The 16,052-nt window shown below is 36.9% G+C and overlaps 1 protein-coding gene across 3 annotated transcripts in view; it reads right to left on the reverse strand.

The window, feature by feature from the left end:
- Nucleotides 1-3,999: 3,999 nt before the first annotated feature.
- RPS6KA5 (ribosomal protein S6 kinase A5) overlaps nucleotides 4,000-16,052 on the reverse strand; it is an 86,625-nt gene continuing 74,572 nt past the window's right edge. For 2 of the 3 annotated variants that reach the window (XM_072864783.1, XM_072864782.1), the window contains 5 exons: nucleotides 15,573-15,743; nucleotides 11,912-12,103; nucleotides 11,155-11,314; nucleotides 9,998-10,161; nucleotides 4,001-9,036 (listed from right to left, as the gene is read on the reverse strand). In XM_072864783.1, coding sequence (XP_072720884.1) covers nucleotides 8,797-9,036; nucleotides 9,998-10,161; nucleotides 11,155-11,314; nucleotides 11,912-12,103; nucleotides 15,573-15,743 — 927 coding nt within the window. In that variant the 3' untranslated portion in view covers nucleotides 4,001-8,796. Of the gene's footprint in view, nucleotides 9,037-9,997; nucleotides 10,162-11,154; nucleotides 11,315-11,911; nucleotides 12,104-15,572; nucleotides 15,744-16,052 lie in introns of all 3 variants that reach the window. The other variant, XM_072864784.1, reaches the window with a different exon arrangement.

Genomic DNA, 16,052 nt, shown 5'->3' on the forward strand with positions numbered 1-16,052 from the left:
CTCTGTCTCTATACTGACTCATGGAGGGTGGCAAATGCCCTGTGGGGGTGGTTACAGCAATGGAAGCAGAACAATTGGCAGTGCAGAGGCAAACCCATCTGGGCTGCAGCATTGTGGCAAAACAGTGCTGCCCGGGTAGAGAACCTGGTTGTAAAAGTACGTCACGTAGATGCTCACATACTCAAGAGTCGGGCCACTGAAGAACATCAGAACAACCAGCAGGTGGATCAGGCTGCTAAGATTGAAGTGGCTCAGGTGGATCTGGACTGGCAACATAAGGGTGAATTATTTATAGCTCAGTGGGCCCATGACATCTCAGGCCATCAAGGAAGAGATGCAACATATAGATGGGCTCATGATTGAGGGGTGGACTTGACCATGGACACTATTGCATGGGTTATCCATGAATGTGACACATGTGCTGCAATCAGACAAGCCAAGCAGTTGGTATGGAAGACTATGGCTGAAATATAAATATGGGGAGGCCTGGCAGATCGATTATATCACACTCCCACAAACCTGCTAAGGCAAGTGCTATGTGCTTACAATGGTGGAAGCAACCACCAGATGGCTGGAAACATATCCTGTACCCCATGCCACCGCCCAGAACACTATCCCGGGCCTTGAAAAGCAAGTCCTGTGGTTACATGGCACCCCAGAAAGAACTGAGTCAGACAACGGGACTCATTTTCGAAACAGTCTCATAGACACCTGGGCCAAAGAGCACGGCATTGAGTGGGTATATCACATCCCCTATCATGCACCAGCCTCTGGGAAAATCAAACAATACAATGGGCTGTTAAAGACTACACTGCGAGCAATGGGTGGTGGGACATTCAAACATTGGGATACACATTTAGCAAAGGCCACCTGGTTAGTCAACACTAGGGGATCTGCCAATCGAGCTGGCCCTGCCCAATCAAAACTTTTACGCGCTGTAGAAGGGGATAAAGTCCCTGTAGTGCACATAAAAAAACATGCTGGGGAAGACAGGCTGAGTTATTCATGCCTCAGGCAAAGGCAAACCCATTCGTGGGATTGCTTTTGCTCAAGGACCTGGGTGCACTTGGTGGGTGATGTGGAAGGATGGGGAAGTCCACTGTGTACCTCAAAGGGATTTGATTTGGGGTAAGAATAGCCAGTGAACTTAATTGTACATTCATTGCTATATAATACTGTATGTCATCACTTCTATGGTGGCTATGTACCATATCAACGGTACTACAGTAAGAATCACCCAGATTAATGAAGAATGAACTTTGATGAAACCAAGAAAAGTGCAGTGGTGATGGAACCAGAACTGGCTTCAGCATGCAACAATCCAACACCACACACCATCTCTCCTGCCCTGAAGGGCTGTTATGACAGATGGAGCCCAAAGTCATGGACTAAATGAACTCAAGGGACATTTTAGAGGGATGGCCCATAGGCCAAGGGAATGATATCTGTGTGTATATATCAAAAGACAGGGAAAGCAGTGGTGATTAATTGGAGTGTATTGGAAAGCATAGAACCTGGGCATGACGCATATGGTATAGAATAGGGGGTGGATACTGTCCTGGTTTCGGCTGGGATAGAGTTAATTTTCTTCCCAGTAGCTGGTATAGTGCTGTGTTTTGGATTTAGGATGAGAATAATGTGATAACACACTGATGTTTTAGTTGTTGCTAAGCAGTGCTAACACCAGTCAAGGACTTTTCAGTTTCCCATGCTCTGCCAGGTGCACAAGAAGCTGGGAGGGGGCACAGCCAGGACAGCTGACCCCAACTGGCCAAAGGGCTATTCCATACCATATGGCGTCATGCTCAGGGTATAAACTGGGGGGGGCTGGCCAGGGGGCAGCTATCGCTGCTCAGGGACTGGCTGGGCATCGGTCAGCGGGTGGTGAGCAACTGCATTGTGCATCACTTGTTTTGTACATTCTTTTTATCATTAGCTGTCCTATTAAACTCTCTTTAACTCAACCCATGAGTTTTACTGTTGTTTGGTTTTTTTTTCTTCCAATTCTCTCCCCCATCCCACTGGTGGCAGGGCAGGGAGGGGGGGGAGGTAAGCGAGCGGCTGTGTGGTGCTTAGTTACTGACTGGGTTTAAACTACGACACAGCTTCAGAGGTAGAGGTAGAAATTACAGATGATCTTTTCTACTGGGACTCTAGCAAAAGAGTTTTTTCTGACAGGAAATAATCCTGCAGGTTTCTTTCTCTACAGGTGAAAGAGATCAGTACAGTAAAGATATCTGTAAGCATCAAAATTTGCTGCAGTAGCATCTTAATGATAAGACTGTCAAGTTTGAAAGCCACTGCCAAGCTTGTATTCATTTTTGTAATCCAGATGTAGGTTAAGATTAAAGGCCTGTTCTCACTTTGGTGTTGAAGTAGATCTCAAGTTTTCCTTTTGATCTGACAGCTTTAAAATTGAACTAAGTGACCTGCCAGGGCTGCATACAGATGGACTGACATGGCGATACATATTAAGTAGAATAGTGTTAACACTTGAACTTAAAAGCAGCAGGGATATAGCACCTCGAGTTCTAATTTGTACTATCACTGTACAATGAACACATCACGCATCACCAGACAGTGGGATCCTGTTCCCACAAGTAGGCATAGCTTCAATAGAATAACTATTATGTACAGCTGAGCTATATGTTTAAAGGATGAGAACTCATTAAGGAGACAACTGAGAAAAGCTTTGAGGTACTTGCTGCTTTTGTGAATTAATTTAGTTTCTCTTCTCCACTGTATATTGATTTCAAAGGAAAGAAGGATACATACTGTTATTAATGAGTAAGCTCCTTCAGACAATACGATACTATCGCCTTGTCACCTCTGTCAATGTAAGTTGGAGACAAACCTTGAGCATTGTCCCCTCTTTGCATGATCTTTAAATACAACTTCCCCCCCTTTCTTCTCCCTTTGCTGTAATTCCAAGGACTAGTTTACACTTGAAAGCTTTTTTAGCATAGCTGAATGTGTCACATAAAATCACACCCATAACTGATGTAAAATGTACTTGGGTAGATGTAGTTATATCAGCAAATATCAGTAATATATATGCATATTTTGAACTCAACTAGCTAAGGATAGCGATTACCTTTCCCAGCAGACTTCTTTTGGTTATTCACAAGGCCTTAGCCTAAACCCTTAGATTTTCTCTTACTTATGAAAATAAACCTTTAGTCACAATCACACTAAGACAATGACGTATTTCCAAAAAAACCCCAAGGAAAGTCAGATGAACATAAATGAGATGCCAATTTTAAGATTTGAAGCTTTCTTGACAAAGTGAAGTTATCTTTGTATTAAGAAAAATGCAGCAAGTTTGCAATAAGTTTGCAGTTTCATCTGTGATAGGTTTTTGAGCAGTTCCTGAGCAATTAGAGAAGAGTTCTGTTTTTCTCTGCTTTATTGTTGGCATTTCAAAGGAAGTTAGCAGACTTCTGCATGAATTTTGTGAATACAGCCAGATTGGCTGCCAATTTTAAAGTGATTTTATGTGTGAATAGTATGGATTCCTTTCTACCTCTGAATAAAATACTAGTTTTAAAAAATCATAGCATTATAGCATTTAGGTTTTGCAATCCTTCATTACTACTTTTACTTTGGATTAACTATGAAACCAATTAATCCAGTGTTAACCAAAATGCCTTAACTAAGTTAATAGAACACACTTATTTCCCCATCTCCGCTGGCTGAGAGGTGATACAAACACCAGAACCAAGAAAATGGTTGTGGCCAGAAGAAAGGATCAGGAACGGCCCTGTGGGCGACAGTAAGCTGCCAGACCAGCCCATACTCTCTCATCTAGCTAAACACTTACCACTGATTCTCAGGCAGTTGCAGACTTTCCTTCCCATCACACAGAACACAAAGGCTGTCAAAATACACAAGTTTTCTTCAAATTTACATTATTGCAGGTGTCTTACATTTCTCCGCTCTTGCTGCTTCCGGGCCAAACAAACAAGACTGCTCCAGCTGGTCTATGTAACTGAAAGCATCACTTTATTTACTAGTACAGACTACAGGAATCATCCTCAGTTTTCTTTTCTACATAGGTGTCCTGAACATCCAGAATCTATTGAATGAGTGATATATAAAAATGAGGGATGGCACGCGAGAGCTAGCCAACAGCTCTGCATTTCTTATCTTTTATAGAATCCAGTGCCCTGTGGGTCAAAGAAGGAAACTGAGAAGTGTTTCTCACAGGTAAACAAAGACCAAAGCACTTTTATCTCTTTACAGCAGAAACAGCCACGTTATTTCCTGTTCTTTCAATCCAGAATATTCAGTCAACTATTTTGACTGAAGGAAGGCAATGTCATGTTTCGCAATGTAAAAACTGGTGCTGAGAAAGACCGTCATATATGGGGGAAAAGAATGAAGACCACCAACTTGGAAAAAACACCTGGAACGATACTTGAGAAATAACAGAAAAATTCCAACTGAAGACCAAAATGTCATATAAAGATACGCATATGTGTGTAGACACACACAACACATACCCACAGACCTGCAGAGTTAGAAAATGTGTTTATGCTGGGTAACTGTCAAGGAAGCTTGCAATTCAGCGTCAGGGAATATTACACGCACACAGAGATAGCAAGGGGAGAAACTGACCCCTGAAAACATCTTCCCAGAAGCCTTTCATCTCTGACTTCTCATAACCTTCTTCCTCTTCTGTGGTAGCCTTGTCTGGTCCTCTGAATCTGTGTGAGTCGAGAACTCAGTTTTAAGTACAGGTCCTCTTAAAGAAGGCATATTACTTTAAATTGAGGCCTAGACATGCAGTAAAGCATGTATCTACGTACATGCACATAATACATGCACATATTAAAAATGTAAGACACTTGTGCAACACTTCATCACAACCAATAAACATACATCATCATTCTGTAAATATTTTCTGCCAAGAATTATTCTGTTCCTGGATAAGCGCTAGGGAACATGGCTGTGCAGGTATCGTTATCTTCTTCAGAAAAGTAGCCATGGAAAAGGGCTGACAAAATATGTACATCAGCAATGCCAACTCGAACCCTCAATCCATTCTGATGCAATACTGTATTTTTATGTTACCACCCTCAAAACTGTTTAATAAAGCATTTTAATAAAGGTTTTTTGTAGCAGTAAACAATACATATGCCAAATGCATTGACCCTTCTATTAGGAAACAATAAATATTACAGCTGCTTTTCCTTATATAAAAGTATAGACATTTCACTAAGCCAGAGGAACAGTATGTCATGTTACTTCCTTTGTACTCCTCTAAATCCTTTAGCAGAATTACCTCCTAATTACTGATATTTGTGTTTCTAAAAGTATTGCAAAGAAATAGCTTTACAGAATATCAAGTACTTTAAAGATTAGGTTAATAACCACACTAGTTATTTAAATCTTTACTGATACAAAATTTGATTTTTCAAACAAATCTGCCCACAATATTGCTGACTGCATTACATTTCTGACAGTAGAGAGATATCACTATTAGACATTAAAGTTGCTTGATGCATAGCAGCACTGTGAAGGAAACTTGGTCTGAGTATAAACATAATTTACAGTCTAACACCTCTTTACCAAGGCGATATAAAGTATTTATAGTACTAATGAAGATTGGCTTGTACACTTCAGATTTGAAATAGTGATATGAGTATGAAAAATTTGGCCCATGGTCTTTATATGACCTAGAGTGCCAGGCTGGGTAACAGATTAAACTGAGACAACATCGTTCTGCCAAGAGTAACTAACTAGTCTCCTGCAGGGATATCTGAACAAGAAGTGAACCTGCTCTTGAGCTGCCTGGTTTGCAACTTAGTTTTATCAATGTAAATGGAAATCAGCAGTCGTTTATGTAAAGATGCTGATCTAAAAATTCAAGACAGCTTAGCGTCAAACACACCTCCTCAAGAGCTCTGTTACCTTGAGGCAGCAGAAAGTCAGAGGTGATAAATGTTTCAGCTACCCCAGGTAACTGGATCAAAGCAAATGAAAGGCAACACCTAAATGTATTTACCCCTGCCAAAAAGTATTACCCTGTTTTTAAATTTTTATTTAATAACTACTGTTAGAGCACAAAGAGGACACAGAAATATTCATCTATAAAAGCTGTCTTTGATACAATTCTAATAATTTTAGTCTCATAACAGTCTCTCAAAACCTGTGTGAAAAAAACTCTGACAATACAGCCATTATCTCTAGCATGTAGTATCTTGTGCAAGCATTCTTTTTTCTTGTTTCATCAGTTTGTCAAGCAACAGTTTACATTTCCCAACAGGGAAACAACCGTACTGTGTTCCTAACTTTAAGAAGTTTTCAGCTGGGTCACAATATTCCAAATAGACCCGGTATCCAAAAGTTTCTTACACTTAAATGAAATCAAACAAAAAATTGCTTTTTTGTTGTCCTCACCCTGAAGACAACAAATTCCAAGAACTCCTCAAAGTGCAAACTTTTCAAGCAACCTGTTCTCCAACCTCCCAATTTACTTGTACTGTCTGCATAACAAGTATTAATGGTGGATTGTTTGTTGTATTTACAGCAAGTTTATTGGGGAGAGGGAAAGTATTCTTTTACAAATGAGTCATGTTCACTATTGAGATTACTTCCAAAGAGAGCATTCAGAAAGCAAACCTGAATATATTACATTGACAATTATTTTTCAATATTTTAACATTGGCCACTTAAAATTGGTTGTGTTATTAGCACATATACTGATCTTTAAATATACTACTTCTACATAAACAGTGCAAATCTCAATATTCACATCAACCTGAAATTAATGCTGCAATTACTGTTGACATTCACATCAAGAAAGTAGTAAACTATTTCACATGAGCAATTCCAAAACCTCAGAATGCCATTATTTAATATTAAAGAAACACAGAACAAACATGTTGGGCTTCAAAGCCTTGTTTTGATACACACAATCCTTGTAAACATGGATGTATTGTAATTGTCAATACTGATATCTGATATAATTCTATGAATAAAACCACTGATATAAACAATTCCTATAACCTTTTTTGCATAGGGTTTGGATTAAGGTTACTTTAAGATAGAGCAAGCTGTTAACAAAATCCCCTACTCAATTAGTCTTCCATCACACAAATTTAGGCATATGATTAACTTTACACAAGGAGTCTCTCTGACTTCAGTGGAAACTTACACATGTAAGCATTTGCAAAACTGGAGTCATCTTTAGCACTTAAGTTACCCCTAGTCATTGAGAATACGAGCAATAAAAGAGCTCTCCATAAATTTATAAAATATGCTGATTTAAAAGTTTATGCTGATGTTTCTGTAAGTCACATTTATGATTCCAAACAGTTATGTACATACTATACTATCACAGTAGGAAATACTTCACTGTAGAACACCACAGTGAACAAGTTGTGAAGCACAGTGTTCAATATAATTTCCCTTTAGTATTCCCAGTGCATAAATTGTTAACATCTACACTACACAAGGTGCCCAGGTCTAGTATTTGTTATATACAATGTAAAAGCGAGATAGAAAGAGCTTTGCAGTTTAAAGTAAGGAATGAAAACAGTGGGTAATATACAGGGATTCACTCCTGCAAAGTACAGAATTCTCCTTCACAATGACCACAAGCACCAAATAAGGTGGATTTCAGGTCATTCAACCCAGTAAAACAGTGCTCAGCACCTTGTAGGAAGAGAGATCTGAGTGCACTTTATTATAAAACATCTCCTTTTGATGTTATAAAGTGCAAAAAGAAAACATATATTCTAATATTTTACAGTCACTATTAAACTGCAATATTTGCACAATGCAAAATTCAAATAACTTGGTATACATTTTGTATGGACCCTATAATAACAAACGTTGAAACTGGAGTTTTTGCATCTTTAAAAATATCTTAGTATTTTAAAGTTATTGTGTAAATATAAAAAGAAAATATAAATTATAATTAATTCTTGAAATAGATATTTTAACATGTGACCATTTTCCAAAGCATTCAATATGAAATTTCACTTTCTCTCATAGCATTACATTTTAGAATCTGTAAAACATTTCAAAAGTTAATAACTTCAAAAAGTAGAAATAAAAATTATTGTATCACAGTACTAGACACCTCAACTTATCAGACATCTTTTACCCTAGATGTTTTTTAAAAAATTAAATTAAAAAAAATAAAAATCTAAGACTTATATTCCCAGTTGTTTAGAACAAGATATATGGAGTTACTTTTTAAAACAATGTAAGAGTTACATAATGCTTCATTTTGCTCTTAAAATTCAAATAAATGGGGCAGAATGTAACCACAAATTTAAAAGGCCTTAAAGTACTATACTGCTTTGGTGCATTGTACCACTGATTCCTTACATGCATGAAGAATCAAATTCTATTACATTCTTCAGAGAGCTGGGTAAAAGCAGATCCAAGAGTTCTATACGTGTTACAGAGCTTTCCTGTCTTTGAACAGGGGGGAAGAAACTGGGAGGAAGATTCTGACACTGAGAAACAGTCTTCCTCCTAGCTGTACCATGACCAGCAATAGCTCCTTACCTTGAGCTTGACTGCACACTATTAATTTAGCCCTAAGAGAATACAATGTTGGTTGTATAATAGTATTATGCCATATCCAGTGATACCAAACTTAATGCTAAAAAGAAATGTATTGAAATACAAAGCTAAAAAGGTATGATTGAAATACATTTTTAAAGCGACAGACATATTCCTGTAGCCTGTAAGCCACAGGAGGAAGAGTGGGAGAAGACAATATAGGTACTACCAAGTTTATAACCACTTAAATCTTCAAGACAGGATATTATCTGCTTTTCAGTCAGAGAACTGGAAGATGGTTTCTGGGTTATTGCTGTCTGTAGGGTTTGTCGGCTGCAATGTCTTTGTAGGTGTAGTTTTACCATGAGAATGAGAGGAAGAAGAATGTGAACTTTCACTGGAGCTGCTACGTGTCTCTGTGCTTGTACTTGTTTTTTTCATTTTCCTTCTCTTTGCAAGAGGTGCCTTGTCAACATTCTGGAGACAAAATCCTTCCCTTTTGTACTTGTTAAAGGCCTGTTTAAAAATAAAAGGTAATTCTAAGCTTTTCAAGAGGTTTAAGACATTTTATGGCTCGTAGCTTATTATGAATGTTCTATGGTAAGCCATAAGACAAACTGTAATCTCTTGACAGATCCCTACTAATTCTTATTGTGGCTGTAACAATAACTTTACTAGCCTTTACATGTATTTAAGAACCAATACATAACATTATTAATTGGTATTTTCACCTCCTTGTTCTGTTTAATTTAGAAGTATTTTTTATTAAGCCTTAAACCTATTTAAGGCTACATTTTCAGAAACTACACTTAATTAAATTACAGTTTTTCTTTCAGCCCAAATTATGCTGCGTTATTGGGACCTCTCCATGTAACAACTCCTTTTTCCCTTCTTAGTAATAAGCGTCTACATGTATTTCAGCATAAATCTGCTCAATTTCAGTTTATTCTCTGTAGAAGGAATCATGAGAATCAACACTATGGTTGTAAAATAGAGTTGCAGTTCAAACATTTTTAGTAAATATACAGTGGTAGACAAACAAGTCCATAAAAAAAAAAGTATCTATGATATTAAAAACATGCACTAGATATGTTCCAGAAATTTTACGTTGATTTTGTAACGATAAGGACAAAAAGTCAAAGAGTTACTTAAGTTAAAGTTTATTCTCCCTTTTATAAAGGTTTGAGGACCTTTTAATAGATTTCTCTAAGAAACAGTATATTTGTAATAGCTATTTCATGAATAGCTGTCTCTCACTCCCCAAAACCCCATTAGTATAAATTTCTTCAAGAAATTTATTCTTGCATCATTCATGGTTCACTATACTCAATCATAGATGTTAGGTATGGAGGCAAAAAATGCAGCTATAAGCAATCAGTGAATAAGGACAAATAGATATTTTTAATTAAGAGAAAACATACAAAAATCTAGATTAACACATTTCAAAATTTAGCACATGACATTTCTTAAAACTTACATGAAAAGTGGCTTTGACATATGTATGCACCGCAGCTCCTGAAGAGCCTAAGTTATCAGGAGTCATTAGAGGGTTGGATGACAGCTGGCTGCCATCCTGAAGCCATTCGTTGTATCTCAGGCTGGACATCTTAATTCTTTTGTTTGGATCCACTGTTAGAAGTCCTAATAGAAATATATTACATTCTTTTAAATTGTGAGCTATTTATCTTCTTTTTATAGAAAATGCAATTATTTTTTAAGAAAATCTCATGCATTGCTTTGATAAGTAGTATAATGACAATATTTCTCTTAGGTATGCCAATATTTATCCTAGATAAGGCTCACACAATGTTATACTATCATCCTCTCCAGATGAATCATTAAATGAAAGAAATTGCTATTTAACTGTTTGATAACTCACATCTCTTCACATGAACTTAGAACTACCAAATGATTTATTCACTTAAAACCTGTCTAGAATGAAGTTCAAGAGAGTAAGCCTCAGATTCTCTGCATGATCCACTGAAGTCTGAATCTGGAGATGCCTACATTTTTGGCAGAAAAATTCCTAACAAGCCCGCTTCTACAGAAATTCAGAACTCCATCTTAGTAGAATTAAGACTGGTGTCTGTCTCATGCTGAAAACATAATGAGATGCTCAAAAGCTTAAAGGGAATCAAAGCATAGCAAATATGAATGAAGCAGCTCAGAAATACAGTAGTCTTGGTACATGCATTCAAAAACAGCCCGAGGAAAAAATGATAGTAATATATTCATTTTCTGCAAAAGCTCAGCTTTTAAAACATTTATCTCATAATCTGGTGTTTTTGCAAAAGCAAAAATAAAAGAAAAACTCATTTAAATATGTTTTAAAAGAGTGACTTCACTTTTTCTGAAGCTCTTCAGTTACTTCTAACCCCACTAACCTTCTGTCAGCATCTCACTACATTAGAAAGCTCTCTGCTACACATACAAGCAATTTGTAATGCCATTCTGATGTGTCAACCTTTACGCGTAACTTGTATTAGGGGTCAGTATATAGCTCAAGCTGTGGATACTACTCTGTCAGGTTAGGCACTCTGATGCTGATCACAGCATCCAGATACTGTACAGTTTCCTAAATTTTATCTTTTGAGATAAAATGATAAGGTACATGAAATATTTGTGAATACATACCTTGAATTAACTCTTTAGCCTCTTCAGAAACATTTTTCCAAGCTTCTCCTTCAAAGGAAAATTCTCCCTTTTTTATTTTCTTCATAATTTCCAATGCACTGGTACATGTTAAACTTTTGTCTTGAGACTGAAATGGTACCTGTCCTGATAGCATTGTATACTGCCATGAGAAAAAAGTAGTATTAACAAACACAGTATATTTATTGACAGCCCTATTACTAAATATGGAGCACTGTTGTTTGCATCACCAGTGCTATACAATAAAACTTTGACTAGCATAACTTCAAGGCTACAGAAAATTGTAAATATGGAAGACTTTGTCTAGAGTCCTTGTTACAAAAAACACTGACATGTTTCAGGAAACTATAAACAAAGCACAATGGTGTTTCTACCCAGTTTACATCTACCGAAATTAATTTTCTGTGAATCAGAATGCAGGCTGATTCCTTCTCTGAATTGAAACTGTATGGATGCCTGTAAAATCTCCTAACAAGAATATCACTTTTTAAGAACCAGACTGTGTCAAGTATTTTTTCCATTCCCAGAAATGCTGAATTTAATTTACTGCTTAGGAAAAAAAATCTCCACCCCTGGAAAACATCTGTCTTTGGAACCTATTATTTGTGCAGCAGTATTTTCACCTCACTTGAATTCAGCATCTACCCAATTCAGGTCTGAAATTGTGTCAAGTTCTTTGCATTTTAACAAAAAGTAAATACATACAATAAAGTTACAATGAAACCCCTCTATCACTCACCAAAATGACCCCCAAACTCCACAGATCACAAGATTCGTCATAACCATTGTGATTCAAGAGCTCTGGGGCAGCATAATGAAGAGTAAAGCACGGAGTCTTAAGAGGCTGATTATCAGGTGGTTTTAAACGAGCAAAGCCAAAATCAATTATTTTTATTTCTGAATTATCAGTTTCATCTGTAAACAATAAATTCTGAAAAGCAAAGACAAAATCAATACCAGCACTGGTTAGAAAATTGGTTAGAATACTTAATAGTTTTTTTTTTCCTACATTTATTACTACAGAAAACTTCCCATTATCTAGAGAAAAGGGGAACTGGGAGACACTGGGAAAAAAATGGAAAAGTAGAAATAACGGTACTCTGGGATGTAAGAAAATGTGATGTGTTTATCTGCCTCCTGTATATCTGCAAGTCAGGACAGTTCTGTCTGAGATTATCAATGAAAATGGGTATTTAGCAGAGAACAGTGGGGAAAATAATTCAGGGAACACTGACAAGAAAAAAAGCAAAGACAGCAACATAAATGGAGAATTGCCTTCTTCCTCAAACAAAAGTAAATTTTCTTAAGCTTCCACTTCCTTCTGGCATGTTGCGAATGACAGCTTTCTTGTGTGTGGAACTCCTGTTGCATGTCTTGTCTTGTGACTGAATAGTTTTTGGTCCTTAAGTGGTAATGAACTGAAGCCATATTGTCATGAGCACAGTAATGCAAAAGAGTAATTTGAAAGCGGAGGATGGTGAACTATAGTGCACGAATAGTTCAGTAGCTGTACTGACTGCCGTCTGGCATGGATCTCAAAGTCAGTATAGATATGCTTTCTGGAAGAGACCTGGGACCAACGGCATTCAAGCACTGAAGGTCTCATAGCAGTCCAACCTTGAACCAATGGACTACTCCTTACACCAAGGTAAAGAAACTTGATACAGTAGTCCCTGAGAATTCCAGCTTTACAGACTGGAATGTGGCATCTCAGACTTGAAGACAGACAAATGTTTATCAGTTTGGAAGAAGACTTAAGACACTCTGTTCTTCTTTTCCCTGAGTATTTATATTTGTCAAGAAAGATACAAGAGTGAAGCTACGTCTTAGGAGAACTGGCTAAGGTCAAGATAAATTATTTCTACTCCCACCTTGAACTTCTGACAGAAGAGAGGAGGGCAAAATTTTGCCGTTGCCTTTGCTGTTTAATCTATGCAATGCTAGAAAAAGTCTCAATATTAGCAATCCTATAGCCCTATGTGATTTTGTAATACGAAAGGTGAATGACCAACACAAAGTAATTCATTTCAAACTCATTAAGAAGGGGAAAAAAATGATTGCTAGACTGCAAGCAGATCAGTAAGGAGTACCTGAGAGCATTCATTACAGATAAAAGAGAATAGCTGCCACAAAACCGTATTTTTGCATTCTGTACTGCTGTTATAGCTTAATGCAAAAATCAGGAAAGTTAGTTTTCCATATTAAAATGTTGTGTGAAATGGATCTGAAGGAAGCCTAATTTCAGCAAAAATATTAATACAATGAGGACAGGTGATTAATACAATCATCTTTTTTTCTATGGTGATGCTATATAGCCAACAAGTAAAGAAAGAACTGCAGTAACCTTGGTTTAAAAAGACCTCCCTTCTTAAGGCAAAAATGAAATCGGTTATGTACAGAAAGAAAGGTACAGTCCAGATGTCCTAAGTTGGGTTCAGACTACTTTGTTGATTAGGTAAATAAAACATGTTTCACAAAACCCCACACTTAAAGCTATATTCCACATATTTTTTAAGGCTCTATAAACAACATTATCTCTGCCTTGGTATGTTTCTTCTAATATCTTTAGGACCCAGTTTACAGATTAATGATCACTTCACAGAAACAGTCCTCAAATCCTCTCCTGAGATGCTCTAAATGGTCACGTATGCTACAGGAATTCTTTATTTCTGTGAATTCTCTATTTTCTATCCAGTACTTTTCCTCTATTTTACAGAGCAATATATGTGATCTAATTACTATTGCTTAAACAGAAGAGTCTTCCAGTCCATGCAATTAAAAAAAGCCTCATCCTTAGTGACATGTAACCAGCCATATTTTTTAAAAATAGACTTATCAGTATCACATTAGATGTCAAAGTTGAACATCAAACAAATCTGACTGGAATTGTTAGAAAAGCAACAGAATTTCCTATGTATCTTTTTACAGAAAGGTGCACTAACCACATCTATATTGGGAAGCCTGCATATCCCATACTAAGTTCATGTCTGAACCTAAAATAGTAACTTTCAAAACAACAAGCAGGAAGGAGACAGGCTGGTTAAGTTCAATTTTGTGGAGGCAATGCATTCTGCAAGCTGTTTGCTAACCCTTCATTACTTGGGCTTCCCAGACTTCTGTTCTTGAACATCTTGTAGAATTGAAGACTGCCTAATTTACCATGCAGCTGAAGCTCTGCTTTACAGAATCTGGCCTTTATATTCAAGATAGTAGTAAGACTAAAATAAGTAGAATAGGAAGAGAGAAAGGATTTCTGGGTTTTGTCCTTTTAATAATGACTTGTTTCAAAAGCTGTTTTCTTTCCTTGATGATGTCAGCAGAGAAACTTTTTCCAAGAGTCACATTTTCAACTGACACATTAGAATTTCACAATAGCCCCTCTTTATTTAATTGTTTATTTAGTACAGAGATTCCAGTACAGAGATGTTTTCAAACGCATATATTTTGGACTGATTTTCAAAAACAGTTTAATACCAACACCTAGCAGACTACTTTACCTGTTGAATTGGAGTTACTATAAAAGAAGTAAGTTTGTAATATACCAGAAGGTATGTTACAACAGGATGAAACAAGGGTAGGAATGGTGGATCATTACAAACTGCAGATACAAAAGGAGTCGCTGTTTCCTGAGGTACGATGACTGTAATCACCAATACAATATAACATCCTTACTAGATGAACTAACATCAATCTACACTACTCTTGGGCTGAAGAAAATTAACATATATCCAAGCCCATTGTTGGCAAAGAAAAAGGAGCAAATATTGGCTCCAGGAAGCAGAACAAAGGCAGTGGTCAACCTTACCGTAGTAAACTAAATTGTCTGGAAGGCAAGATGTTGCTGCACAATAAAAACACCAGAACAAGTAATTACTGAAAAATACGTATTAAATAATTGTTTCTTTTGGGAAACTAGTAAACTCACTGAACTCAAATCACACATCTTTATTAGTTGGCTGCATTACTTTGTGGTTCATTTTGTATTTAACTGGGACAGAAGACAGGAGAAGGGTGTTGCAGCTACCTCCACAAGAAGCCCTACTGAGGGAATTAACATCAAACAAAACATGGAAATGAACAGGCAAAGTACCCAAGCAACCTAGCTCTGCTTGTGAACTGTTTCATACAATAAATATGTACTTACCACTAGTAAAAACTGTCCCCAAATAGGCAAAGAATGGTCTTGAACAAGTTACAAGTGTAAATTGCTTACAAAATTAAAAATGTTTCCTAACAGCTACTTTTACCTATGAACAGAAAAATAACTACAGAATTTGCTAAGTAAAAGTGATAACATTTTATTAAAAATATAGAAGTAGAAAAAGCTGGAGGAACAGAAATATGTCACATTCCCAATATTTAATAACAATATCTAAACATATATAAGCAAGTCACTATACCTCAGGTTTCAGATCTCTATGGACTACTCCTACATCGTGCATGTGGCTCACCGCTGAAACAAGTCTACGCATAATATGACTGGCTTCCGTCTCACTGAAATGTTTCTTTTTCTGAATACGTTCAAGCAATTCTCCTCCCTTCAGCAATTCCATTACTAGAAACGTGTGAAGCTGAAACAATAAGGAAAAATATGGGATGTTAGAAATTTAACATTACAAACCAACATTGAGTCAGGAGCTAGGTACTATTCCAATAGGTTCTCAAAGTTTGAAGAAATAAAACTGCTGCTCGTAGCAATTCGGAAGGCCAATAAGAAATACCAAATTGCATCTCAGATGACATTTTTCCCATTGATCTCACTGAGACTGAAGAATGCTGATGTCTTCCCCATGTCCACCCATATTTATTTACAAAAACACAATGCTGCCATGTAAATGGATAAATTTGTAGGGAGACTAAATGCCTTTCTTTAGGCTAAC

Source organism: Ciconia boyciana, chromosome 6 (assembly GCF_034638445.1).
Source record: "Ciconia boyciana chromosome 6, ASM3463844v1, whole genome shotgun sequence".
NCBI lineage: Eukaryota > Metazoa > Chordata > Aves > Ciconiiformes > Ciconiidae > Ciconia > Ciconia boyciana.